Consider the following 27,776-nt stretch of genomic DNA (forward strand, 5'->3'; position numbering starts at 1 on the left):
GTATTTCTAAATCTCATCTATACTTAAAAATACATGGATCATGATAAACAAATGTACTAAGTAGTTTAACAATACAATCAAGTTTCAGTTTACATAGAGCTGATTTACTGTGTTAATAGTATCAGCATGACTAAGAAACAGCTTATACATTAAGTTACACAAAACCATGTGGCACCACTTGACATATGTCCTGATACAGTCACCTGTATGTTGCATCTCTACTCCACATCCTATCCTGCCTTACAAAAAATTAACAGGTCTCCTAAAACTAATAAAGACCATAGCAGTATCTTAGCTGACACTTACTGTTAAGTATAAGAAGTTTACATAGCATGATTTCCACAATGGGGAATTGTGGTAAAGTAACAGAGAAGTGGCATGGAAGACTGTAACATACTCAAGTGACTTGTTGCTGAGTCTTCAAACAACACATTCTCATCATTAGTCTTGTGTACTTAGCAAGTAAAGCATCTGTCTTTATGTAATACAGGCCTGTTGTGGGCCCTGAGAGCAAAGTGGCAAATAATGCCCACAAAAATCCCTGATATACAGGCAAAAGCAGTAGGTTCAAAGTCTCCCTCCCCAGCATGGACTAAGCACTGCCAGTGCCTGTGTCCGTCTTTGCATGCCTCTGCCCACGTGCTGCTTCAGAGATGGTTCAGTTCACAAGATATGAACAATAAACTTACTTTTTACATTTCAGCTGTGGCTACGTGGTTGTTCCTGCATCCTGTCTTGGCTCGTACAACTGCCCTTTGTAAAATAAGCCCAAAGTTTGGCATCACTGTCACTGTATCTCTTCCTCATGCCTTCTACCATCTGAATTGTTGCATGTATGTTAGTTTAAGAAGACAAGCACCAAAGGCTGACAGCTGAAATATATGTCACCTGATCAACTGAAAGCTTACGTGAAAAGGTGTGATTTCTCTCAAGCTGCCCTCCAAGACAAGTAATGAAATTTCTCATTACAGGTTCAGAGGTCTCATTTAGGCATGGACAAAGACTGCAGTTTCTCAGCAGAACTCACAAAGCATTTTAAATCACCTATTTGAGAAACTCGGTAAGTGTGCTACAAAGAACACTGTAAAGTACCATAATATGAACAATTTCAGAGACTAGAAGAGCTGCATTTCCCCTGTATATATGAAACACTATCAAAAACAACTGTTGCTGATGCTGCACACAGTAACTAGAGACAAAAATAATTATGAAGGCTTTGAGCCAATAATGCAAGACCATAAAAACAAAGTTCTGTATTGTTCTACCCAATTTGATAAACTTATTTGATAAACTACAGGTCAATACGGAATTGGCTCACACTGTGTGGAGAATTTCACCCTCTACTATCCTGCCTGATGACAACAAATAGTTGTTTATGCTGTGGTGCAGTGAGCTGAAACCAACTCACTGACAAAGAAAATTTTTATTTTTTTAATATAAAGTCTCTTTAGATGAGGAAGTTCAACTGAATGAATCCACCAAAGAACCACACAAATTCAGGAACAAGGGAAGTACAAATACAAGAGCAAGAGCACTTCTTTGTGCAACAGCTCCAGAAGCTTGCTGGACTCAGTCATCTTGAACTTCTGAAAAAGGCAGACTTATTACCTTTGAGATCAAACTGGGCACGATGCATTTACAGTTCAATCCCCTGATAAAATATTAACACATCTATGCACATCTGCAGAACACTGCTCTAGAAAACAGTATAAGAAAAAAAAATCATGACTTTGAAAAATGCATTAATTTAGATGATCATGATTTTTATTTTAATTGAAGGCTCAGCCTGTCCCCATTATGAAAAAACATCCTGAAACAAGTTCCAAACTGACAATTTTCATTTTCAGAAGTACTTTCTTAGTGCTGCACAAACATTACATATGATATACTCTACAAAGAGTGTTTCAGCAATGGAACACTGTGATCAGATTTTGTCTCCTCCGGACTGAACTTCATTTTGTTACCCTTTATTTTTCAAGACAGTGTGGCTAAGGTGAGACCTTTGTGTTATGTTTCTATAACCTTAATGTCCATAAAGAATATAGCACACCTGGACTTCCTCTTGCCATCATTTAAAACAACTAACAAAGTACACTAAAGCACCAACTAATTCTTAAGAAATATTTACATCTCTGAGACAAAAATTTCTACCTTTTCATTCAAATATCAATTGGTGCACGATTCTGCACAAAGCCTGGTGCTATCTATACTCAACTTTACATGATTTAACCACGTGTCTGTAGTCTCAACTGAAATAAAGCTTGAGTTTGCAGGAAGACTTGCCATTATGTGTTCTTCACATCATGATCTGCAGATTACAAAGCAAGAAATACTTGATGGATTTTACTGGTGAACCTTCAATATCTCCGAGTTTTTATGATGTGCTGCTTGTGTGAAACGAGCACCTTATGTGAAGATTTTCATGACTCCAGAATAAAGGCATTCAGAAGCCACAAACAGAACGTGTCCCTCTGATTCAAAGTGAAGAATGTATTTCACTAGTGCTTTAACCTTTATACTAACAAAGCACTAGACGACTTCTATTAGAAAACAAGAGCCTCCTGTATGACAACTTTGAGCTCCAAAAGGCTCAAGTACTTTATTTTAAAGTCGGCTTCTAGTGTGGATTAAAAGAGGGCCTAAAAATAGATTACGACCTCACCAAGCCCTCCTCCCGGGAGTTTAAGCGAGCACAGACTAAATCCCGGCATCAATACATATCATTTGGGAGCCGTCTTCTAGTACGCGCGCTTGCTTTTCGATCTCCAGTACTTTCGTCCGTTCCGGAAGCGAATGCGTTACGGTACATAGCCGCGGGAACCCCCGTAGTTCCCGGAAGGAGAGGACCACCAGCCAGAGAAGAAAGCGCCACCGCCTCTCAGAGACGGGTGGGGAATGACGAAAAAAGGGCAGTGAGGTCTGCCCTGTTTTCCCACCGCGCGGCCCCAGTAAGTCCAGACGCGACAAAACCCGTTCGACAGCCAGCGGCCGGCTGGGCCCGACGGTCTCGAAGGCCGACTCCAAGACGGGCAAGTGCCCGGCCCGCCCGCAAGAGCAGCCCAGCCCGCTACCTGCTGGTCTCCAGCGACGAATACCGCTCGGGCACGATATGGAGGCAGTGCTGGAAGAAGCGCACATGCCGGTCCCGCAGCAACTCCAGCCGCTCCGGCTCCTCCGAGCACGACTGCTCTCCCAGGCATGACGCCTCCGCCGCCATCTCACACCTACCTGGGCCCGGCGCACACGTACGGCGTCATTAATGGCCCCCACCCCCTTGGGGTGACGTCACCAGAGAGGACTGGATATGAGGCTCGGGATGGGCGCGCTCTTTCACCGCGACAGAGTGTCGCTGATTATGTTTTTAGTGCGAGTGGCAATACATGCTGTCACGAAAATCTCAATAGTCTCATAGATGGCGTTTCAAATCCGACATTCGCAAAAGACAAGGGTAATAGACGCCATCGTGTCAAGCAAGTTTTGTGAAGCTCTTGACAACTGCGGTCCACTTTCCAGGCAAGGAGTTCATAATCCTGCGACAGGGACAGACAGCTGCTTATCTATAATCCTTGTATCTCGAATAGCTCTAAAATGAAAAAGCATGAAGATCTAGGGTGAAGGAGAGGAAGCCTGGAGGAGGGAATGTTCCTCACTGGTCAGTGCAGAGTGGGTTGGAGATCAGTTACACAAATTAAACATTCACACGTCCATGGGCCCTGATGCACCCAAAGGTGCTGAGAGAACTGGCTGATGATATCACTCTGTCACTGCATCGTCTTTGCCAAAGAGTGGCAGGCAGGAGAAATGCTTGAGGGCTGGAGGAGAGCCAACGTTACTCTAGTCTTCAAAAGGAGCAAGAAATAAATTGCAGGGAACTACAGATCAGTCAGCCTCACCTCCATGCTGGGAAAAATGATAGAGAGACTCCTGCTGGAGGGCATCTCAAGGTGCTTGGAAGAGAAGAAGGTTGTCAGTATGGATTTACCAAGGGGAAGTTGTGCTTAACTAACCTGATAGCATTTTATGATGCCATAACTGAATGAGTAGATTCAGGAAAATCACTGGATGTAGTCTACGTTGACCTTAGCAAGGCCTCTGACACCATGTCCCATGACATTTTAGTGAGCAAGCTAAGAAACTGTGGGATGGAAGAGAAAACAGTGAGGCAGATCAGGAACTGATTACAAGATAGGGTGGTGATCAATGGTGCCAGGTCCAGCTGGAGAGCTGTCACTAGTGGTGTCCACCAGGGATCAGTGCTGGGGCCAGTCCTGTTCAACATCTTCATCAATGATATTGGTAAGGGCACAGAGTGTCTGCTCAGCAAGTTTGCTGATGACACCAAGCTGGGAGGCTTGGCTGATACAGCGCTGAAAGCTGTGCGGCCATCCAGCAAGACCTGGACAGACTGGAGAGCTGGGCACAAAGGAACCAAATGAGGTTCAACAAGGACAAGTGCAGAGTCCTGCATCTGGGGAGGAATTATAAACTGTACCAGTACAGGCTGGGAGGCGATCTGCTGGAGAGAACCTCTGTGGAGAGGGACCTGGGGGTCCTGTCAGATAACAAGTTAACCATGGCACAGCAATGTGCCCTTGCAGCCAAGAAGGCCAATGGGATCTTGGGGTTTATTAAGAAGAGTGTGTCCAGCAGATCAAGGGAGGTTCTCCTCCCCCCCTACTCTGCCCTGGTGAGACCTCATCTTCAATACTGCGTTCAGTTTTGGGCTCCCCAGTTTAAGAGGGACAGGGATTTTCTGGAGACGGTCCAGCAGAAGACTACGAGGATGATTAGGGGACAGGAGGGCATGCCTTATGAGGAGAGGCTGAGGGACCTGGGGCTTTTTAGTCTGGAGAAGAGAAGACTTAGAGGGGATTTGATAAATGTTTATAAGTATCTGAAGGCTGGCCAGGAGTTGGGGGACAGGCTCTTCTCATTTGCTTCCTGTGATAGGACAAGGAGTAACAGGTATAAATTGCAGCAAAAGAGGTTCCACCTCAATACAAGGGTGAACTTCTTCACTGTAAGGGTCACAGAGCACTGGCATAGGATCTCCAGAGAGGTTGTGGGGTCTCTGTCTATGGAGACTTCTGAGGTCTGTCTGGATGTGTTCCTCTGTGATCTGTGTTAGATAGTATTGTCCTCCTCTGGCAGGGGGGTTGGACTCGATCTCCTTGGATCCCTTCCAACCCCTAACATTCTGTGATCCTGTGATCTTACATGTAAATGTATTTTTTGTCATATAGGCCTCCTCCTTACCTATAAGAAAAATGTAAAAACTGTTCTGAAGCTATTGGTGGCATCTCTTTTGTGCATTCCTCTCATCCCTTGGTGAATTTGTACAACCTGAAGAGGTCACTGGTTATGTTAATCCCAATCTAAAAGTTAAATAAATTGGTCTTTGTCACTGGTCACAGAAGGAGCCAAAAGCACTTACTAGGTCTGCATCTTATCAATAGGTGCAGAGTAGACAAAAGGCAGCCAGCTAGCCAGAGGGTCTTTCGCCTCCACACTTACAGGAAATACGAGAAAGGTGGAATCAGTAAGAGAGGCAACAACTGCTTGCAGTCATTAAACGTTACAGTCATTTAAAAGGTTAAACTCCCAAGAATCTAGACAATGTTCCAAAACTCTTCAGGAAGACATAGTTCCTTCAGCATTCTCTCAGATTTCTCTTTGTTTCTCAAGTTTCTATCTTTTTCCTTGCTGCTGCTTTCCTCTCCAATTTCTAATTGCCTACAGAAAAACAGCAGAAAAAATCCCCACTAATTTTTCATTAAAACTTTACACTTTTCTGTTGTCAGTCTGATAAAAACATGTTCCAAGGACAAAAAATGTAGTCAGGAAGAACACTGTGGCCAGTAGGACAAGGGAGGTTATTCTTCCCCTGTACTCAACACTGGTCAGGCCACACCTTGAGTATTGTGTCCAGTTCTGGGCTCCTCAGTTCAGGAGACATGTTGAGATACTGGAACATGCCCAGAGAAGTGCAATGAAGCTGGTGAAAGGCCTGGAACACAAGCCCTATGAGGAGAGGCTGAGGGATCGGGGGTTGTTTAGCCTGGAGAAGAGGACACTCAGGTGTGACCTCACTGCTATCTACAACTCCCTGAAGGAAGGCTGTAGCCAGGTGGGGGTTGGTCTCTTCTGCCAGGCAACCAGCAACAGAACGAGGGGACACAGTCTCAAGTTGTGTCAGGGTGGGTATAGGCTGGATGTTAGGAGGAAGTTCTTCACAGAGAGAGTGATTTGCCATTGGAATGGGCTGCCCAGGGAGGTGGTGGAGTCACTGTCCCTGAAGGTGTTCAAAAAAAGACTGGATGAGGCGCTTAGTGTCATGGTCTAGTTGAATGGATAGGGCTAGGCGATAGGTTGGACTGGATGATTTTGGAGGTCTCTTCCAACCTGGTTGATTCTATGATTCTATGATACTTATGTTTCCTTTAATCTGTTGTGTTCATGTTAACTTTAGGTCATTGTGAATGTTAGTGTAGTATATGTTTTAATGCAAATATATTTCAGGTCTTATTTTTTTCCTTCAGATTAACAATTTTACCTACTATATTTCAATTCAGTTTTAATGTCAGTGGTTATTGTACTATTTAAGTTGGACAGTTCCTGAAAGAATCATAGTTCTCTATATCAGTATGGCACAGTGTATAATGCCTATAAGACTGGACAGATATTTTTCAGGACTGGTCCAACTAGACTGCAATTTCAAAGAGGATCACTTGCTGTTCTGGGATTGGTAGTTAACATGGGGTATCACTGCCATCAAAAGCATTTATAATATAATTTGGCCATTTGCAGCCCTCTTTGGTGTGTTCTTACATCTATGCTTATTGATAATTCTTAAAGACATGTATTTCTGAAACATTGAGGATGTGAAAGATCACCAGAGAGGAATAAAAAAATTAAAAATGCATGCATTTTAAAAATCAGTACTTCTTCTTAAAGCTACAAAAGTCCTAAATTGGTTACTTTACCTCTTTCTTTCTTTTGTGTAAAGTTAGAAATTCTTGATACCATTTGCCATGCTGTTCAATGTCTTGTTTTTCTGCAAAGATACTCAAGGGCTTCATCCATGCAGCATAGGTTTTCTTTGTGTTTTGTCCACGCTTTCAGAAAATGTTGATGATCATAATCATCCCAGCCTCCCTGCCACCCTCCTGTTTGCTGAAGAAATCTTCCAAACTCTAATACTTCTTCAAGTAGGTGATCTTCCTGTGTTTTATCAACTGAGACCCCAGCTGATGCTAATTTCAAACCTTTTTCTGTGCTTGAGTTGCCTAATGCCCACAGTCCATTTTTCTCTCAAAGGCACTGAGCTCATTAATGGTAATTTTTTCCTCCTTCAAAAGCTGTTCATATCTGGAAACAAACAAACAATGAAATTTAAGAAGAAAAATAAATCTGGTATTCATTATTCATTCACAGAGAATGAACTGTGGAATTCTTCAATGCTACACAAAAGCTATTCTTCAAAGACAATGAAAACACTAGCCATAGGTAACAGCACAGTTATAATGATTCCATAATAAAGCACTGCACAATCAGAATTAAGTTTCTTGTTCAGTCAAAGCACACATATATGACATTCAAACAACTCAATCCCCTCCTGACACCAGAAGAAGGGGGAAAACCGGATATCACCCACATAAAACAACAACAAAAAAACCACAATTTACTCTCTTCTGCAGACTTTCTCTGAAAAGCCCTTTCAGAGGCAAATCATTCACATATTGGATCACTTGAACAACCATATGAACAGTCTCTTAAAGGCTGTGTATCAATGTTCTAACATTGATAGTGTGATTTACATACAACTGTTGTGGAGGGCCTGTAGGCCCGAAAACAGGCTTGTTTATGCCTTGCGCTGCCTGGACATGTTTTTCTGCCTAAACCAGAGGTAAGCACATTAAATGGATAAAAGTGGCACAATAGACCTGGTGCCATAAAGTCTGGTCTGCCAGGACCCCTGGTTGTAAACATGTTGTGTAAGCCCCAACACACCCAGCTCATGCTTCCCTGGTGTAAGCCCATGTGATCACCATGTTTGGAGAAAGTCCAGGCAAGTGGCATTTGCCTATTATGGTAAGGTTTGGCTGACTGCCAACCTGTGTGGTCATTCTAATGGCCAAGGGGCCATTCATCTTGGCCCACATTCAATAAATAGGGGTACACAGGTAAACAACGTGCTCAGATCCTCATGCTCTGACCCACTTGCAGCTCGGACTCCCTGCATAGCTCTGATTCGTTTGCAGCTCGGACTCACCTGCCTGCGTACCTTACTTGCAGAGCTTACTTAGGCCTGCCTATGTATATATGTGGAGCTCATAGTCTCCAAGCATCCGTGCACATTTTGCATGCCCGCTGCCTATCATTGCCTGGTAAGCACCATGGTCGCTGAGTTAACCAGGAAGCAGACTCTGGATTGTCTGCACACGATCAGCCTGCCAGCCACATGAGAATCATGCTGAGACAGTACAACATTCTACTCCTGCACCTGAGATCCTGCCTGCTACATATCCCTGGACAGAGCATCCAGAATAAGCCAGCAGCACAAAGGCAGAGATTGCATCCTTTGCCTGGACATCAAGGTCAGAGACCATCATTTCCCCAGAAGCCGGGAAGATTCTCCCTTCCCCTGAAGCTGGGAGGATTCCAGCCTCAAAGTCCACGGGCAGAGATCCCCTGAAGGTTGGACACTAGTAATAGGCTGTGACATAGCCTCGAAGGGTGATTGATAATTAATTAGGACTGTGAGTAATTGTTTTGATGCTTCTGTAATATAAGTTGTCTCTGCCATAGAGCAGAATCAGTTTCCAGCCCGCTCTGCTGGGCAAATAATGTATAGACCCCAAATGGTATTTGCCGCAGGGGAAAACTCCTCTGTTTATAGTTTGAATGTTTGCTAGTTATTAATAACTTACTGTACATATTTTATCCTAGAATGTTTTCATGACTGTGTAGAAACCTTTTAATGTTAAATATACAGTGGTTGGGGCTGGCGAGAGTTCAGAATATTGAATTTAATAAATATATATTTTTATAGAATATTACCTTGCCCCAGTCAATTTCTCCCCTTCGCCAAAATCAGTGTAGGCAGCAGAATACCTCTCCACGACAACCACAAGAATCATTAGCAAAGGATAAATTATTAGAACTGTTTACTTGATTAATGCAGTTTTCACTGTGTCTTATGAAAGCACTTTTTCTTCTAGCTGAAGCATGTATAAACATACATTTGCCTCTGTTCGTCTTTAAAAGCATTGATTGCATTTTCAATTTCTTGCATCATTTCATTGAAGTTGTCAACTAAAAGGCAAAGGAATAAAAGAGCGTGTCACTTAAGTTTTTGTCTACAATATTTACCAGTAATTCAGCACTACCCAGAGATGTAGACACTCATAGGGACTTCAGGGACACTTTTATTTCAGTGTACAAAAAAAGCAGACATTTTTATCTGAACCAGCCTTAAAAACCGGACCTTTTAGGTGTGATTTCACTGTGATTTTGCTAGCTGGATGCAAATCCCAGTATAAATACTTATTTCCATTAAACAAGTCTTGTTCTGCATAACCTTCAGCTGATTCACAGAAAAAGACAACCTTATTGTCAAGATTTTCCACTTCTGTTTTTTTTATGACAATGCAGTTACTTGTTAGCGAGGCTCGACACACAGACTCCACACAATTTAATGTGAGTCCCACCAGAGACCTTTATTGTTCATTCTGATTCCATTTATATGGTCTAGAGCATGGACCACACACCTACACATTAGCATAATCTAGGCAAATACAGTCCAGTCTTTTACATACATCACATTCTGTTTTCCTCATTAACCAGGTGACCCACTGTCTTTCATCCTCTGTGGGAGGCATCCTGAATTTGTGGGAATCAAGGTCGAAATGCTCAATCTGCTTGTTATTATTCCCTCTCACATTGCATTCCCACAGTTACTAACTCAAGAAGCACACTCAAGTCTCTGGTTTACAGCAGGCTGCAGCAATCCAATTGAACTTTCACAAAGCTGCCAAAGAAATATCAAAGTAAAACTTCATCCTGTACTCTTGGCATGCTGTAGTCCTGCTGTGGAGAAGGACAGCAAGACAGTGGTCTAGGGAACATCTGTTTTTCAATTGTAGGAAAGAAGTTTCAGAATATGATTTAAACAAGCATAACATCTCTATGGGTGCACATTGGACCAACAGTTTAACTACCTTGGCTTTAAAAAAAAATCAGTAAACTAAATTACTACAGTTACAGCATCCAGTTATATCTATTTTAGTTCAGCTTTCATGCCTTGTTAGTTCTTGGTATCTTTGCTGACAGAAGGCAATGCCTTTTTTTATAAAATCATAGAGTAGTCTGGGTTGGAAGAGACCACCAAAGGTTGTCTATCCAATCCCCCTGCAGTCAGCAGGGACATCCTCAACTAGACTAGGTTGCCCAGAGCCCTGTGAAGTCCCATTTTGAGTATCACCAGGGATGGGGCCCCAACCACTTTCCTGGGCAACCTGTTCAAGTGTTCCATCATCCTCGTAGTAAAGAACCCGTTCCTAACATCCAATTTAAATCTGCTATTCTCAAGTTTGAAGCCATTACCGCTCATCCTATCACCACAGGTCTTTGTAAACTCTCCATCCTTCTTGTAGGCCCCCTTCAGGTACTGTAGAGCTGCTATTAGGTGTCCTCAGAGCCTCCTCTTTTCCAAGTTGAGCAATCCGTCCAGCTTGTCATCATAACAGAGGTGCTCCAACCTCCTGATCATTTTTGTAGCCCTGCTCTGGACCCACTCCATCAGGTCCATGTCCTTCCTATATTGAGGGCTCCAGACCTGGATGCAGTACTCCAAGTGAGATCTCACCAGAGCAGAGTAAAGTGACAGAATCACTTCTCTGGATCTGATGGCTGTGATTCTTTTGATGCAGCCCAGCATGCAGCTGGCCCTCTGGACTGCAAGAACACTCTGTCTGCTCATGTCCAGCTTCTTGTCCATCAGCACCCACAAGTTCCCAGTCTGTACTGATAGTGAGGATTGCTCCAGCCCAGGTGCAAAACCTTGCACTTGCTCTTGCTGAATCTCATGAGGTTCACCTAGGCCCATCTCTCCAGCTTGTCCAGGTCCCTGTGGTAGATCAACCACACCATTCAGCTTGGTGTCATCTGCAAATTTGCTGGTGGTGCACTCAATCTCACTGTCTGTACCATTGATAACAAACAGCACAGGTCCCAGTACAGACCCCTGAGGGACTTCACTGCTCTCCATCTGGACTTCAAGCCATTGAGCACCACCCTCTGGATGTGACCATTCAGCCAATTCTTTATCCACTGGACAATCCACCCATCAAATCTGTATCTTTCCAACTTAGTGAACAGGATGTTAGGGGTTACCATGCTAAAAACAGGTGCAATATTTCCTTTCTTCCAGTCCCTGGGGACGTCACGTGGCTGCCAGGAATTTTCAGGTATCATGGAATGTGTTTCAGGAACTGCATTAGTTAGTTCTTTCAGGACTCTGGGATGCATTTTGTCAGGTCCCATAGACTTGTATATCTTCAGGTTTTTCAGATGATCCTGCACCTTGTCTTCGCTTACAGTGGGAGAGACTTTGTCTCCCTGGTCTCCAACTCCGTCAACATGAGAGCCATGTGGAGGGGGATTGCCAGTGAAGACTGAGGCAAAAAAGTTGCTGAGAGTCTCAGCCTTCTCCTGATCTGTTGCTCAACAGTGTTCTGCACTGTTGCTCATCAGCGGGTTATGCTTTTTTCCTTTTCTGGTTAATGTACCTGTAGAAGCCTTTCTTGTTTTTCTTTACATCCCTTGCCAAATTCAATTCCAGCTCTGCCTTGGCCTTCCTGACCTCATCTCTACACAATCAGGCAACATCCCTATACTCTTCCCAGGATAGCTGTCCCTTCTTCCATTTCCAGTGTAGTCCCAACTTGCCTTTTAGTTTGACCAGGAGGTCAGAGCTCAGCCATAGTGGCCTCTTGCCTTCTTTGCCTGATTTCTTATATGTGGAGACTGAGATCTCCTGTGCCCTACAGAAAGCATCCTTAAAGATCTGCCAGCTCTCTTCCACTGCTGCAACTGAGGGACGGGGAGACAGCTTGATGCAAGCAAAGTTCCAATTTATTCTAGCAACATACAGGGATATATATACTCTCTTGGCTTAAAGCTTTACTTATTGATTGGTCATTTTGTCACGTGAAAAATTGTCTTCTAATCTATAATCTGTCTGCCACATCTGGTCCCCGTGGAGCAACAGTCTCAGCATACTCAGATAACAAGGTCCTGTTTCCTTGGTTCTTCTAATCTGCAAGTTCTCATTCTTCTCTCTCACGCAATGTTCAGGATCACGCTGGCGTAGTTTACACCCAAGACTCATGTTGCAGCTGCTCCATGATTGACCATTGTTCCACGCTAACACAGTGTCACAGTATCACAGTATTATCAGAGTTGGAAGAGACCTCACAGATCATCAAGTCCAACCCTTTACCACAGAGCTCAAGGCTAGAACATGGCACCAAGTGCCACGTCCAATCTTGCCTTGAACTGCCCCAGGGACGGCGACTCCACCACCTCCCTGGGCAGCCCATTCCAGTGTCCAATGACTCTCTCAGTGAAGAACTTTCTCCTCACCTCGAGCCTAAATCTCCCCTGGTGCAGCCTGAGGCTGTGTCCTCTCATTCTGACGCTGGCCACCTGAGAGAAGAGAGCAACCTCCTCCTGGCCACAACCACCCTTGTCGATGAGGAACTTAGGACTCTGGGGACTCCTTGGAGTCAAAGGCAGCAGAAACACCTGGAGACAGAGACAGGTTTTGAAGACCTGGAGACAAGGGTAGATTTGACAGCCCTAGGAATGGCTTTAGGAGCATGCCTGCGTGCTCCATGGACCCATCAGGGCAGTTGTCAACTGCTTGACGGCAAAGTGTGAAACTATAACAAAGACTGCTTAGGGGACTGCTTGAAAGACTGCCTGGGGTTTGCTTGAAAAACTGCATAGGGATGTGCTTGAGAACAGCTCAGGAGACTGCTTAAGGGGCTGCTTAGGGAGCTGTTTGAGAACTGTCTGCTGGGAGAGGTGGCGGTTACTACCTGCCTTGAGGAGCCACTGCCTGCCTGAACCTGCTGGTGTTGCCTGCTCCCCGGTCCTGACATGCCCCTGAGAGACAGAAAAGCTGCCGCAAAGCAGGAAAGATAGCTGCCGTCTTGCCTGTGATAGTTAGAAGCAAGCTAGAATGTTTTGGTAAAAGAACTTGATAACAGGCAGTGGAATGAAAAACTTGGTGTCTCCTTCTCTCACAGTCACGCTGGGAACTCTGGGAAGAAGAAGTAAACTTTCTCCATTTTGTCTTCTTCTTCTGCCTTTGCCTTCAGACCTAGTCACATCTCATTAACCTTGCTCCTACTAACCTTGCTCCCTAACCTCTTGGCCGCACCTCTCTTCTTCCTGAGAACTGGGGTAAGGTTGAGAGGGCCGGGGGAGGTGTTGGGGTGGTTTGAAAGCCCCTCCTGGGGACCTTGGTTTCTGGGAGGGGAGTTGTGCTTTTGTATTGTTTATCCTTTGTATATTTCTGTATATAATTATATATAACTGTATATATTGTACATAGCTGCTTGTAAATTTTGCTAGCTATAAATAAATTGCTTCATCTATATTCCCAGTGTCCATCTGAGTTAGCTGGGTACCTACAAAGTGTGGGGGGGTGGGTAAGAACCCAAACCATCACACTGCCCAGCCAAGCTCCTGCCCCCCTACCGTTTGAGTCAACACCACTTGACAACCGCGGAATTTATTTGCAGTCTAGCAAATTAACCCTTTCAGGCACTTGACTCCGTTCTGAGTTTTAATTCTGTTCCCAAAAATGTAAAGTCATTCACATTTGTGAGAGTCTAAATCCTCTCTCTCGTTCATCAACAAAGATAAAGATTGCCTTTTTTACTTCTGGGACTCAAACTCGGTGCTTGGCCTGAAGCTCAGGGATGCAAATCAACAGACAACACCTTCGAAACTCCTGGACCTCAGCCTGGCTGGAATGCCCAGGAGGCTTACATCTTATCTCAGCTACCCCCCAAGGAAAAAGGTTTATGTGTACTCAGGGTACAGAAGGGTGCAGCCAGGGAGGGGGCAGAGGCCCTCCCCCCCCCGGTTGCGCCGGACCCCTGTGAATGCATGAGAATACACAGGAAGATTTCCTGGGGAGCTGCAGACGGACACTGAGCAGAAAACTGTATAAAAAGGCAGGAAAAATACCTGCCAAAGTGTGGCACTCCCACCGGACCACCAGTGCACTTCCACTGGACCACCAGTGGCATTCCCACCGGACCACCAGTGCACTTCCACTGGACTACCAGTGGCACTCCCAGCAGACCACCAGTGAATTCCCACTGGACCACCCGTGGCACCTCTACCGGACCACCGAGGGCGGATTGCCACCAGACCACCAGAGCTGCACACCACCTGAAGAAACTTTGACAAACCCCACAGAAGATCACCCCTGGGCCACACACCCGTCTCTCTCTCTCCCCTCCATCTGTGATGAAGGGTAATATGATCACAGCTCTTTTCCTTCCCTACTCCTTCTTCTCTTCTCCATCATTCTCTTTATCTTTTTCTCTCCCACTTCTCCCCTCTCTCCCTCTGTTTTGCCCAACCTTACCCTTTAATAAATAGTTTCGTGGTGATATATGGTCTCGTTTGCACCTTAATTTCACAACACGGAAATCCATAAGAACTGGTCTTGCTCCTCTGGACAGAGATACTGTTCATCTCTGTTCTCCGGACCTTGACAACATTAAGGGTCCAATTTCGCGTCAATCAGGAGTTAAGTTCAGCCACACCAAGCATCATCTGGAAGGCAAAGTGATTTATCTTCTGCCATCATTGGACTGTGACAGGCCTGTAATAGACTCCTACCACAAGGCTCCCTGTGATGCCCTGATCCCTAACACCTACCTATAAGCTTTCAATCTGCTCATGGCTATTCAGTAGCAATGGAACAAGTACCAAATAAATGACATGAGAGGCATTTTTCTAGCATCAGAAAGCCATCAGCCTGGAGGAGGGCTTCAACCTGAATTCTATGCAAGGTAGTAAAATCACAGGAGAATGGTTCTTTCAGTGGCTATTTGCCGAAAGTTGTCATGAGTTGCTTCAGCATTTCCCTCAGAACATTCCAAATTACACCTGAAGCTACATGCACATCTAGAAATTAGTTCCCTGTAGACCTTACTCTAATTTCTTACCAGATGAAAGGGAGCTATACATAAAGAGCACTGGAATGTTAACTTCTATTTTACATAAGGTATAGAGTTGTATATAGAAAATACTTGTCTTTCCTGAAGAAATAAACCCACATCACTTCTAAGACAGATAGTTTATCTGTTTGCACACAGAAATGCCTGAACTTTCACATTTTTTTAACTTTCTACATTCTTCCCATATTTCTGGAAAATCAGACCAAGTGAAGAAGTATACAAAGTCTACAGGAGAATCACAAGCCTAGCTATGCAAGAAAGATATCTACAGAGGAAAAGAAATGTTTCTAAATCTGTCATCACAACTTACCTTCTGGTGTAGGCTTCACATCTTGTAATCATTGCTGAAGTCTCTTCACATTATTTTGTATTTTTGAGAGGTGCGGCAAATCTTAGCTTCTGTTAAACAAAATAAGGTGCTGATAGATCTAAGAGTTTCTTTGTGCTTTCAATTCAGTGCAAGAGCAATGAAATGTCCAGAATCAACTAGGGAACCCACAAATACAGTACTGATGAGGATTAAGTTCTGGATACATCTGACGTACTAAGGAGCTGTATCTTCTAGTTTTGGTTTAAGGCAGGGATAACATAGTCCAGGACCTGAGCATAACAAAGTTGTCCTGGAGTCCTGTACCCCTAAATTCCTCTCCTGCCCGGACTTCAGGGAAGAGAGAAAGCTGCCTGGTTTCCCTCCCCCCTCGCCTGACTTGCAGCCATGAAGGGGTCCGGTCCGCACGAGGACTGCGGGGAGCGCCCTGGAACCAGGCTGGGATTGGCCGTGCGCTTTTGCACCTAAGGTGTGGTAACTCTGCTCTTTGTCTAGTGAAGGTTATAAATATTGGGGTCTTCCTGCCTTTGGGGGTTCCCGCTTTGGATTTTGCCTGTGCCTGGACGTAAGTGCCTGCCTGAGCTCCCACACTCTCCTGGCCTTGGCTGCAGAGATCATCAAATGGACTGTTCCCTATTGACACCTTTGTGAGCCTAATGATCCTTAACGACTCTTAATCGTTCACCTACAGCTGCTGAAAGGTGGAGAAAGACAGACGCGAGCAAGCCAGCCTGATCGTGAGTTATTCTTGGCTCAACTTAGTAAGAAACCGCTATTAATTAATAGCTAAAGCCTTTTCCAACTTCTGACTTCCAAAATAGTCAGATTATTGATAGTACCCCTGTAGGTAATTCTCATGCGACTGAATCTGCTAATTAAACTAAATTAATCTTTGCATATATAGTTTTGGGGGCGGGTTTTTGGGAAATAAAAATCAACTATTTTTGTATAATTTCCCGACTTGGCCGCATATTAATTCCTGCCTCCGCAACAAAAGTGTAGGTAAGACATGACCCTACTGGTTCCTGCTGAGAAGACAGAAAATGTAGACCATGCTGGAAGACTCAAACATGGTAAATGAGAAGTTTGGGAGTTCCTTACACCCTAAAAGATCATACTCTAACACTCCTTCACATCTCACATGGAGTGCTTTACACCTCTCATCTTTGTCCCCTTATTATCTCACAACAATATCTATATCCATACTTACATGCTCCCTTACACCTTGATTTTTTTTTAATTTGGTTTAGTCATTCCTTGAAAATATTTACATCTTTTAAGGATTGCAAGATGTAAAGGGTAAGTTTCCTTAATTAAAAGATGTGCATTGTAACACATAGAAATTCGTAAGGTAACTGTATTTTAAATTATCTTTAAGTGTCCTGTCCCTTCTTCAACTTATTTTGCTTTGGCCTTCTGTATCAAAAAGCAGAGCATGATTTATTTGATTACATTTTAACTAATCTCAGTACTGTGAGAGAGGGCAATTTTTTTCATTAAGTTTTTAATTAATTCATAAGTGGAACAGGTATTTTAGGACAGGATGTGTACCATCTCAGAGCACTGTTTGGTCATTGAGTATTCAATATAAATTAATCTGAAAAATCCAAACACAGAATTGTTAAAAAATGTTATTTAAGGGCAGCAATCAGTATGTGAAAACTTATATTGTGGTAAGTATATATTTATTGTACCTTACACTACATTGGATTTTGCAATACACACACAAAATAGCTTTTAGGTTTCTAAATCAGCAACTTTCCATCAGTTATTTTGGGTAGTATCTGCCACATTCAAGATCAAAAGAAAACTGTTAATAACACAGAAGGCCCAAAATTTAAATTTATGCTTCTGAATTTTGTAAGTGAATTGTGGACACCTACTTTGTAAGTAGGATACATGGTGAAATACTATGCTTTCATCAGCATCTACTTTCCACCTGAATTTGTCTCAAACCATTTAAAGCAAACAACAGTAAAAAACAAATGAAAACATAAAACTTACTTTCAGCTTCCCTACTGACAGTCATGCTATGTTCCAGTTCCTCTAGTATGCTGTATTCTGTTCTGATACTGCTCTTTGTATTGTAAAGATGTCCATTTTTGCCTTTTTGTGTATTTGCAAGTCTGGAAAAAGAAGTTGCCACACTGCGGAAGACAAAAATACTTAGCAAAGCTCCAAGATTTTCCAGGGTTAATATATGGCTGGACATGTGTCAAAAGGACTGTCATAGATGTCACATAAATGATTGGTTTGTTCTTAGAGCAGCTTTCAAGTAAAAAAACTCTTTCTGCAGTTGTAAGATTATACACCAAAGCAGTGTAAGAGCCTGGACACGAGAAAGAAGTTTACAAGAAAATTACTTCACTGACAGGCAAGGGTTCACACACAAAACGGCCTGAAAAATTATTGGTATGCTCAGTATCAGGAGACATGAGAATTTTCACCGGGAAGCACAAGGACGGAGCCAGGCTGCATTGAGGCAGTTCAACACGCAGATGGAGCCCCAGTACAGGCACGGCAGGTACATTCCCTCAGCCTTAACACTGGAAAAGATACTTCTGTAACAGAAGACTCAAATTCATTAGTTTTAAATAACTCAAGCTATTTAAACTGCTACATTACTTACTGGCTATGCTTTATAGTAAAGAGAGGTATAGGGGTCTTTTGCAAATACCACAGTCCTGAGCATATCTGTGCAGCTTGGTGCCACCACATTAGAGATTGGAACAGTAGGACACTGGTACCACATAAGATGGAGACCTGATTCCCAACATTAAGCAACACTCTTGACAACCCAAGAAACTGTCTCTCAGGAGCAGCTTGATTCTTCATCGGACTGTTTTGTTACAGGGTTTAAGCTGTTACAGTGTGCACTTACGGCTCAGAGTTGAAGTGCATTGCTGTCCACTGGAATTTACAGAATAGACCCAAGTACTGAATCTCTCCACACAGTACACTAGAAGCCTTTGAACACAACAGCTACAGGACAATGTGCTGTGGTTAAATAGTATTTCTTATTTGAAGTTAATTTGGAACTTTTATGTTACCCAGCAGTCATTTCTTGAGCCACAACCCAGGATCCAGAATCACCAAGGAAAAACTGATCCAGCATAAAACAGTACTCTCAAACAAGTGTCACTGTTCATTCAAGATTCATAGCTACAAACCTCTGCTTCAGCTGGCTGGATACATCACCTCTTCCTCATGGTGCTCTTACATTCAAGAAATCTCCTTGTTCTTTCAGCTGCCAGCATAGTTGTTAAAACAGTCACTCAATATACAGGAAAACACTTTTATCACTTCTGTGATTTGGAAAATCACCCGTATTTTCCATTTTCCTAGATAATCTAAATAAACTGCTTTCAGACCTCTCAGATGAAGCTGTTGCAAGGCTGCTGCAGTTTTGCTTTTGTGGGTATGTCTTCAGGGCTTTAGGTCCTTAGGTAGGCATAGCTGAGCAGGAAAACTGAGAACTCAGTTAAACCACATCCACTTTTTCTCTTTTGTCCATCAAGTGTAGAAATAGCTTAATAAAGAAGATCAATTGTAATTAGAGCAACATGGCATTCTGCAGCTCATGAGCCTATTCTGAACTACGTTAACAACACAATAATCTCTAAGCTCCTGAAATAGAAATATTAACCTAAAGGTTTCATTACAATATAAATTCTTACCTTGACCCTTGAGTTATCTCTAGAACAGAATGAAAATATAGTTACGATGAAATGTTTAACTTCAGAGTTTTTAGCTTTTCTGTAGTTCTTATGAATTCAACTTTCTTGCCTTGTTCAGCTTTCATCTTCCAGTTGTGAAACTGTCGACCAGCACCTGCAGTACTGGAACAACTGTCACTCTGTATGTAACAAAATCAAATATTCAAACCCAATTATTTATTTTTCAAATGCTTATTGTCTATTTTTTTTAATCAGAAAACATGCCAGCACACAGTAATGGCATTACTTCAGTTCCATACTAGTGCAATTAAACTAATTTTAAATAACACAGGTATAAAACTGCAGTGACAAGTGATGGCAAGATGATGACAGTGTACAACAATGCATTTTTTTAGTAGAAAAATGGGAAGACTGCAACATCATCTTGCTTTAACAGACGCTGTTTACCACACTGCAATACTGAATCAAGGCAACTGCATTGCCTCTCATGGCAGTCAGTCTCTCAGGAATCACACTACCCACCTATCTGCCTGTGGGCACAAAGTCTACACTGGACAAATCACTTCCAAAAGTTACTGGACAAATCACATCTACTTAAGAAAATCACTAGCTTGGCTTCTCAAATCTGATTAATAACCCGTGCAAATTGCCAACCCTTATTAACAGCAATCCTGAACATCTTTAACATCACAACTGCTAAGAATACAAAGAAACCACCTGTTCAAGTTAGGACGTTACCATTTTGAGGCCTGCCCACAACCCCACAGTGCTCTTCACAAGTTTGTTTTTAACGTCTATCGCTACACATTGTATGCAACTGGAACTCCTCATCAGGACTGCAGAGAGGGCCATACCCTGGCCAGCTGAAAGGCCTGAAAGTCATCAGCCCCGCACTGCAACCTGCCACTACAACAGCGGAGCCATGTTGAGGGCAACTGCTGTAGTGACCCCCGCCTGCCGCAGCACTGACGGGTGGGCTAGGCTATGCGTCACTCTGCGGCCCTGCGTTTTGAACGTCCAAGAGCTTGAGATTTGGTATGCAAGAAGGGGAGTCAAGCTGCTGTATGCGTGGGTGAGGTGCTACCATCTTTGAGGAGGAAAGGTTTATCCACAGTGCCTGCAACCGCGGAAACGTGGCTGGTGTGCACTTGAGGTGGTATTTAGAGAAATGACCTCGAAAGGTCCCAAGCCTTTCCAAGCATTCCTCAAGCGTTCTCCAATGTTGAGTTCTCTGAGTTGCCTGAAGTGCTGGAATCATAGGCTGAACATAACAATCGTGGCCCATCAGAGCTCCATGCAGAAGACCTGATGAACAGCACTGGCCTGATGTGGGCTTTTTAGGAACCCATAATTGAGATATACCAAATGTCAAGCCACAAATAGCACTTGTAGTGCTGTGTCCCACTGTACTCTTGGTCAATAATGTTACTTAGGAAGAGTCTAATGTGGTTGTAATTTGACAATGTTTAACCGTTTTGCATTTATGATTGAACTTTTTTTTTTCCCTGAGCTCATCAGTCATGCCTGTTACAGTTTCTGGATTAATTTATGTTGGAATGTAAGGTTTTGTATTTATTGCTTAATTGAGGAAGATCAGAATATAGCCTTATTATCCTGACAGCAAATTAAAGAGCTTTATTTTATTTGGTACATTTTTTTGGACTCTCAAGATCTTGTTCTTCACCAATCAAACTTTTAATAAGTCGCAAATTAACATTTCTGCATCATAGAAAGAATATATTCATGCTGCAGCTTTGATAGATAAAGAGGTTCTATGTACTGATGTTTTCTCAACTGCAGAACACAAAAGTGTTCACAAATGATTATAAATGGCATAACCTGAAGACATTTTATTGCCTGATTAATGTTTTTAAAATCACTTTCCTGATATATCTTTTCCCTTTGGTATTTTATGATTGAATTTACATTTTATTTCTTTGTGTTTGCTGAATAGGAATTAACAAGGAATGGGGAACTTTTCAAAACCTGAAAATAGTCATCAGCATAAATTAAGGATTGTTCTCATGGATGGCTACCTGAAATGACTTATAAAAGTAATCTCTCCACAGCAGTGTTTCAGTGTGCTCTTTGTCTTGCTCTTCACTAATGAATATAAGATTAAAAAGTGTTTTTTTTCCAGAATTTTCTTGTATTTGCTTTGCTTTGGTGACTTGTCAGCTCTTCCAAGGTTTCCATTACTAGGATCGGCAATCTGATAGCTGGTCAGAGATTGCTCCACAATCCCTTGTTTTCAGAAAGCATTTTAACACAATGACTCTGGCTGTGTTGTAATTCAAACTGTGCAGTAGGTCACCACTTTTTCAATGGTTAATCTATATTATTGTTTGCCATAAGCTTTGGTTGTGTCCTCAGAATCCTGAGGAATTTACAGAGATGTCTAAGCACTAATTGCAGAGGTATGTCAGTTAATGGAGCACAGTTAGGTTGGGCTAGGTCTGGTTTTAAGCACAGAGAGGTGTCAGGCAACTTTTGGGGCTGTTGTAAGGGTGAACTCTGGCCTCCAGCTGGGTCAGAGTTGGACAGTATGGAGCAGGACTTCTCTTAGCCATGATACAGCCATAGTGGCTGGACCTTGGCTTGATGCCAGGTGTCTAGCGAGCTACTCCTCTCCTTGGCAGGACAGTAGGAGAAAATAAGATAGAAAACTCATGAGTCAATGTAAAGGCAGTTTAAGTAATAAAAGCAAAGACTAGAAGAAAAGGAAAGCAAAAGGGTTTATTCTCTACTTCACACCAGCAGGTGATGTTCAGCTACTTCATGGGAAGTAACAGCCCTAGTACATGTACCAGCTGCTTTAGAAGATTAACAGTTTAATAATTAATATGTTGCCTCATGCTTTCTGCTTTGTCTTAGATTTTACTGCTGAGCATGACGTCATATAGCATGACAGCATATGATATGGAATATTCATTTAGTCAGTTTGGCTCAGCTGTCCTAACTGTGTCCCCTCCAAACCTCTCACACACTCCCAACCCAAAGGCCTTTTGGGATGGATAATTTCCTGAGGCAGCCCTGATACTTCATGAGCACTAATCAATACCCCAAACACTGGAGTGATACCAACACCATTCTACTACAAACACAAAGCACTACACCACATGGACTGTAGTGGGGAGTGTTAACTCTGGCCTAGCCAGACCAAGACAATGCCACAATTCTTGGGCATTTGCTGGCATTGCACCATGGGATAAACGACTCTTGTGTCATCAGTATGATTAGATGGTCATTCTCCAATTTATTTCTGTGTTACAGTGAGTTATATGCTTACTTGGAAGAGGCGTGCACAGCTAAATTAGTTTAGGATTGATACATGTGAAAGGTACGTGGTTGGTCCAGGGTTACAGGCATGGTACAGGTAGGGTAATATTACAGTAACAATCTTGTGAGATCAGCCCCTTGGGCTGGCTAACTCAGCCCACATGCAGCTGGCACTCCACCACCTGCAGCTGCATATGGGGGGTGCCACCCAGTGCCTGGTATCTTAAGTCCAAGATGGACTCAAAGACACTTCCCAGCATGGGTTGCTCATGTTTATAATTTCATGTCCTGTTAGCAAAAGTCTCTCCATGGGCATATTCTGTGTCCTTTTTGTAAACAGATAATCTGAATCTATAAGAAATGAGCTAGATAATTAAATAGGGTAATTATGTCCTAACCTCTGCCGTAGTCACTCTCAGCTTAGTTTCCTGATTGAAGTTAGCAAAACCTTACCTTCTGTGTGATTTGCTTCATAAAAGCTTTCAAGATTTTGTGCAAACATAATGCATGGAATAATGCTGACAATCTGTTAAAATGTAAAGGAACTGGTATACATAGAATAAAAAAACTAAATAACTGAAACACAAAACACGTGTAGGAGAACACAATGCCTGCAACAAAAGGATTGATCACCATCACTTATCACAGGATCATGGGACATTAGGGGTTGAAAGGGACCCAAGGAGATCATTGAGTCCAACCCCCCTGCCAGAGCAGGACAATACTATCTAACACAGATCACAGAGGATCACATCCAGACAGGCCTTGAAAGTCTCTAGAGAAGGAGACCTCACAACTTCTCTGAGGAGCCTATTCCAGTGCTCTGTGACGCTTACAGTAAAGAAGTTCATCCTTGTGTTGAGGTGGAACCTCTTTTGCTGCAATTTACACCTGCTACTCCTTGTCCTATCACAGGGAGCAAATGAGAAAAGCCTGTCCCCCAACTCCTACCCAGCCTTCAGATACTTCACAGTATCACCAAGGTTGGAAGAGACCTCATAGATCATCAAGTCCAACCCTTTACCACAGAGCTCAAGGCTAGACCATGGCACCAAGTGCCACGTCAAATCCTGCCTTGAACAGCCCCAGGGACAGCGACTCCACCACCTCCCTGGGCAGCCCATTCGAGTATCCAATCACTCTCTCAGTGAAGAACTTTCTCCTCACCTCAAGCCTAAATTTCCCCTGACGTAGCTTGGGGCTGTGTCCTTTTGTTCTGGTGCTGGCCACTTGAGAGAAGAGAGCAACCTCCCACTGGCCACAACCACCCCTCAGATAGTTGTAGACAGCAATAAGGTCTCCCCTGAGCCTCCTCTTTTCCAGGCTAAACAATCCCAGCTCCCTGAGCCTCTCCTCATAGGGCTTGTGCTCAAAGCCTCTCACCAGCCTCATCGCCCTTCTCTGGACACACTCAAGCATCTCAATGTCCCTCCTAAACTGGGGGGCTCAGAACTGAACACAATACTCAAGGTGAGATCTAACCAGTGCAGAGTACAGGGGCAGAATGACCTCCCTGCTCCTGCTGACCACACCATTCCTGATGTAGGCTAGGATGCCACCGGCTCTCTTGGCCACCTGGGCACACTGCTGGCTCATGTTCAGGTGGGTATCAATCAGCACCCCCAGATCCCTCTCTGTTTGGCTGCTCTCCAGCCACTCTGACCCCAGCCTGTATCTCTGCATGGGGTTGTTGTGGCCAAGTGCAGCACCCTGCACTTGGAGCTATTGAACACCATCCCATTGGACTCTGTCCATCTGTCCAGGTGGTCAAGGTCCCGCTGCAGAGCCCTTCTGCCCTCCAACCCAGCCACATCTGCCCCCAGCTTCGTGTCATCTGCAAACTTGCTTCTGCCTTCTTCCAGATCATCAATGAAGATGTTAAAGAGGATGGGGCCCAGCACTGATCCCTGAGGGACACCACTAGTGACTGGCCACCAGCTGGATGTGGCACCATTCACCACCACTCTCTGGGCTCATCCCTCCAGCCAGTTCCAAACCCAGCACAGTATGTTGTCTTCCAAGCCATGGGCTGACAGCTTAGCCAGCAGTATGCTGTGGGGGACAGTGTCAAAGGCCTTGCTGAAGTCCAGATAGACCACATCCACAGGCCTCCCCACATCCACCAAGTGGGTTAATTATAAACGTTTATCAAATCCCCTCTAAGTCTTTTCTTCTCCAGACTAAAAAGCCCCAGGTCCCTCAGCCTCTCCTCATAAGGCATGCCCTCCTGTCCCCTAATCATCCTCGTAGCCCTTCGATGGACGCTCTCCAGCAGATCCCTGTCCCTCTTAAACTGGGGAGCCCAAAACTGAACGCAGTATTGAAGATGAGATCTCACCAGGGCAGAGTAGGGGACGGGAGGAGAACCTCCCTTGATCTGCTGGACACACTCTTCTTAATAAACCCCAAGATCCCCTTGGCCTTCTTGGCTGCAAGGGCACATTGCTGTGCCATGGTTAACTTGTTATCTGACAGGACCCCCAGGTCCCTCTCCACAGGACTGCTCTCCAGCAGATTGCCTCCCAGCCTGTACTGGTCCAGTTTATAATTCCTCCCCAGATGCAGGACTCTGCACTTGTCCTTGTCGAACCTCATTTGGTTCCTTTGTGCCCCGCTCTCAGTCTGTCCAGGTCTTGCTGGATGGCCGCACAGCTTTCAGCGCTGTATCAGCCAAGCCTCCCAGCTTGGTGTCACCAGCAAACTTGCTGAGCAGACACTCTGTGCCCTCATCAATGTCATTGATGAAGGTGTTGAACAGGACTAGCCCCAGCACTGATCCCTGGTGCACACCACTAGTGACAGCTCTCCAGCTGGACCTGGCACCATTGATCACCATGCTCTGAACTCTATCTTGTAATCATTTCCTGATCCGCCTCAGTGTGCTCTTCCAGTGCTGTTCCATCCCGCACTTCCTCAGGTTGCTCACTACAATGTCATGGGAGACAGTGTCAGAGGCCTTGCTACGGTCAAGGCAGACTATATCCACTGGTTTCCCTGAGTCTTCCCATTCAGTTATAGTATCATAAAATGCTATGAGGTCACTTAAGTATGACTTCCCCTTGGGAAATCCATGATGACTACTCCTGATAACCTTCTTTTTCATGTGCCTTGAAATGCCCTGTAGCAGCAGCCGCTCTGTCATTTTTCCAGGCATCGAGGTGAGGCTGACTGATCTATGGTTTCCTGGATCCTCTTTCTTGCCCTTTTTGAAGACTGGAGTGACATTGGCTCTCATTCAGTTCTCATGTACCTCTCCTGTATGACACACTTTGGCAAAGATGATGGTGAGTGGCAGAGCAATAACAACAACTAGTTCTCTCAGCACCCTTGGGTGCATCTCATCAGGGCCTATGGACTTGTGAATGTTTAATTTGTGTAATTGATCCCTAACCCAGTCTGCACTGACCAGTGAGGAGCATTCCCTCCTCCAGGCTTCCTCTCCTTCATCCAAGGTCTGGAGTCCATAGGAGAGTTCAGTGTCTTTATGGATGAGAACTTAACCTGGTACAGTATTGATTCTATATTTCCCATTATCCTGAAATCCTTCAAGCAAAAGAGAGATAAAGAACTGTACAGTAATATTATATTCCCAATCCATGAGATTCTTGGGAAACAACACATCTTACCACAAGGCATAAATACCCACTCACCGGATGCAGATCCGCAGAAGAAGAATTTAGTAGCCACTTTTCAAAGTGGCTTTCGAACTCTTAACATTGCTGTCTTATCTTTGGTTCTTCAATAACAAAGCATTAGGGCATTTGTAAAGAATCAATCAGAAAAAAACAGCCAGTGTTAAAGAAGCAAACTAGAAGTAGTTTTCGAGAAAGAATAAATTAATGATCAGAAGAAATCAGAGCCTTTAATCCTATGGGTGCAATTATCTAATTGTGAACGTATCCATCACATTGTTAAGTTGACCTGGACTGTAAACGCACTCAGTTGCTGCTAACAATATGGATTTTCCTTGTATTTCTATTTCTGAAAACAATGTCACAGGTTCACAAGATTTTAAGGGTTGAAAGAGACCTCCATAGATCATCGAGTCCAACTCCCGTACCAAAGCAGGACCATAGAATCTAGGAGGGTCTCACAGGAACTCATCCAGACCTGTCTTAAAAGTCTCCAGAGAAGGAGACTCAACAAGCTCTCTGGAGAGCCCAATCCAGTGCACAGTGATCCTTACAGTAAAGAAGTTCTTATTCATGTTGAGGTGGAACTTCCTGTGCTGTAGATTACATTAATTGCCTCTTGTCCTATCACAAGGCGCAATCAAGAAGAGTTTTTACCTTCCCTTTTGACACCCAGTCCTCAGATATTTATAAACATTTATTAGATCCCCTCAAAGTCTTCTCTTCACCAGACCAAAAAGACCCAGGTCCCTCAGCCCCTCCTCATAGGGCAGTGCTCCAGCCCTTTAATCATCTTCATAGCCCTCCACTAGACTCTCTCCAGTAGATCCCTGTCTCTCTTGAACTAAAGAAAATATTCCAGGTGAGGTCTCACCAGGGCAGAATAGAAGGAGAGGAGAACCTCCCTTGATACACTGGACACACTCTACTTAATGCACCCCAAGATACAATTGGCCTCCTTGGCCACAAGGGCACTTGCTGTCCCATGGATAGCTTCCGGTCCACCAGGACTCCCAGGTCCTGCTCCACAGGGCTGCCTTCCAGCAGATCACCTCCTAGCCTGAAGTGGTGCAGTTTATTATTCCTCCCCAGATGCAGAACTCTGCACTTATCCTTCTTGAACCTCATTAGGTTAATTTCTGCCCAGCTCTCCAGTCTGTCCAGGTCTGACTGGATGGCCACATAGCCTTCAAGTATGTCAGCCAAGTCTCCCGGTTTGATGTCATCATCAAACTTGCTGAGTAGACTGTCTGTCTGTCCTTTCATCAATATCATTGACAAAGATGTTGAACAGGCTTGGACCCAGCACTGATCCCTGGAGGATTCCCGCTAGTTACAGGTCTCCAGCTAGACTTGGCACCATTGACCACCACTCTGCACTCCATTGTGTAAGAAGTTCCTAATCCATCTGTCTGCTCTTCTGTCCCACATTTTTGAGCTTGTTTGCGAGGATGTTATGGAAGACAGTGTCAAAAGCCTTGCTAAGGTCAAGGTAGACTACATCCACTGCTCTCCCTGAATCTACTCATTCAGTCACAGCATCATAGAATCCTAACAGATTAGTCAAGCATGATTTCCGCCTAGTAAATCCATG

General features: G+C 43.9%; 2 protein-coding genes across 2 annotated transcripts in view; both read right to left on the minus strand.

The window, feature by feature from the left end:
* PGGT1B (protein geranylgeranyltransferase type I subunit beta) overlaps window positions 1-3,228 on the minus strand; it is a 75,856-nt gene extending 72,628 nt beyond the window's left edge. Inside the window, 1 exon segment of the mRNA XM_064140090.1 lies at window positions 3,072-3,228. Within this exon segment, the coding sequence (XP_063996160.1) occupies window positions 3,072-3,217 (146 nt within the window). The 5' untranslated portion in view covers window positions 3,218-3,228.
* Window positions 3,229-5,609: 2,381 nt separating this feature from the next.
* CCDC112 (coiled-coil domain containing 112) lies at window positions 5,610-25,704 on the minus strand. The gene is given in 10 exon segments (XM_064176362.1): window positions 5,610-5,699; window positions 5,701-5,733; window positions 6,984-7,059; window positions 7,061-7,301; window positions 7,304-7,368; window positions 9,243-9,315; window positions 15,577-15,662; window positions 17,595-17,720; window positions 19,332-19,450; window positions 25,477-25,704. Coding segments are annotated over 10 exon segments (1,137 nt in total).
* Window positions 25,705-27,776: the final 2,072 nt, after the last annotated feature.

This window comes from Pogoniulus pusillus, chromosome Z, assembly GCF_015220805.1.
Source record: "Pogoniulus pusillus isolate bPogPus1 chromosome Z, bPogPus1.pri, whole genome shotgun sequence".
Lineage (NCBI taxonomy): Eukaryota > Metazoa > Chordata > Aves > Piciformes > Lybiidae > Pogoniulus > Pogoniulus pusillus.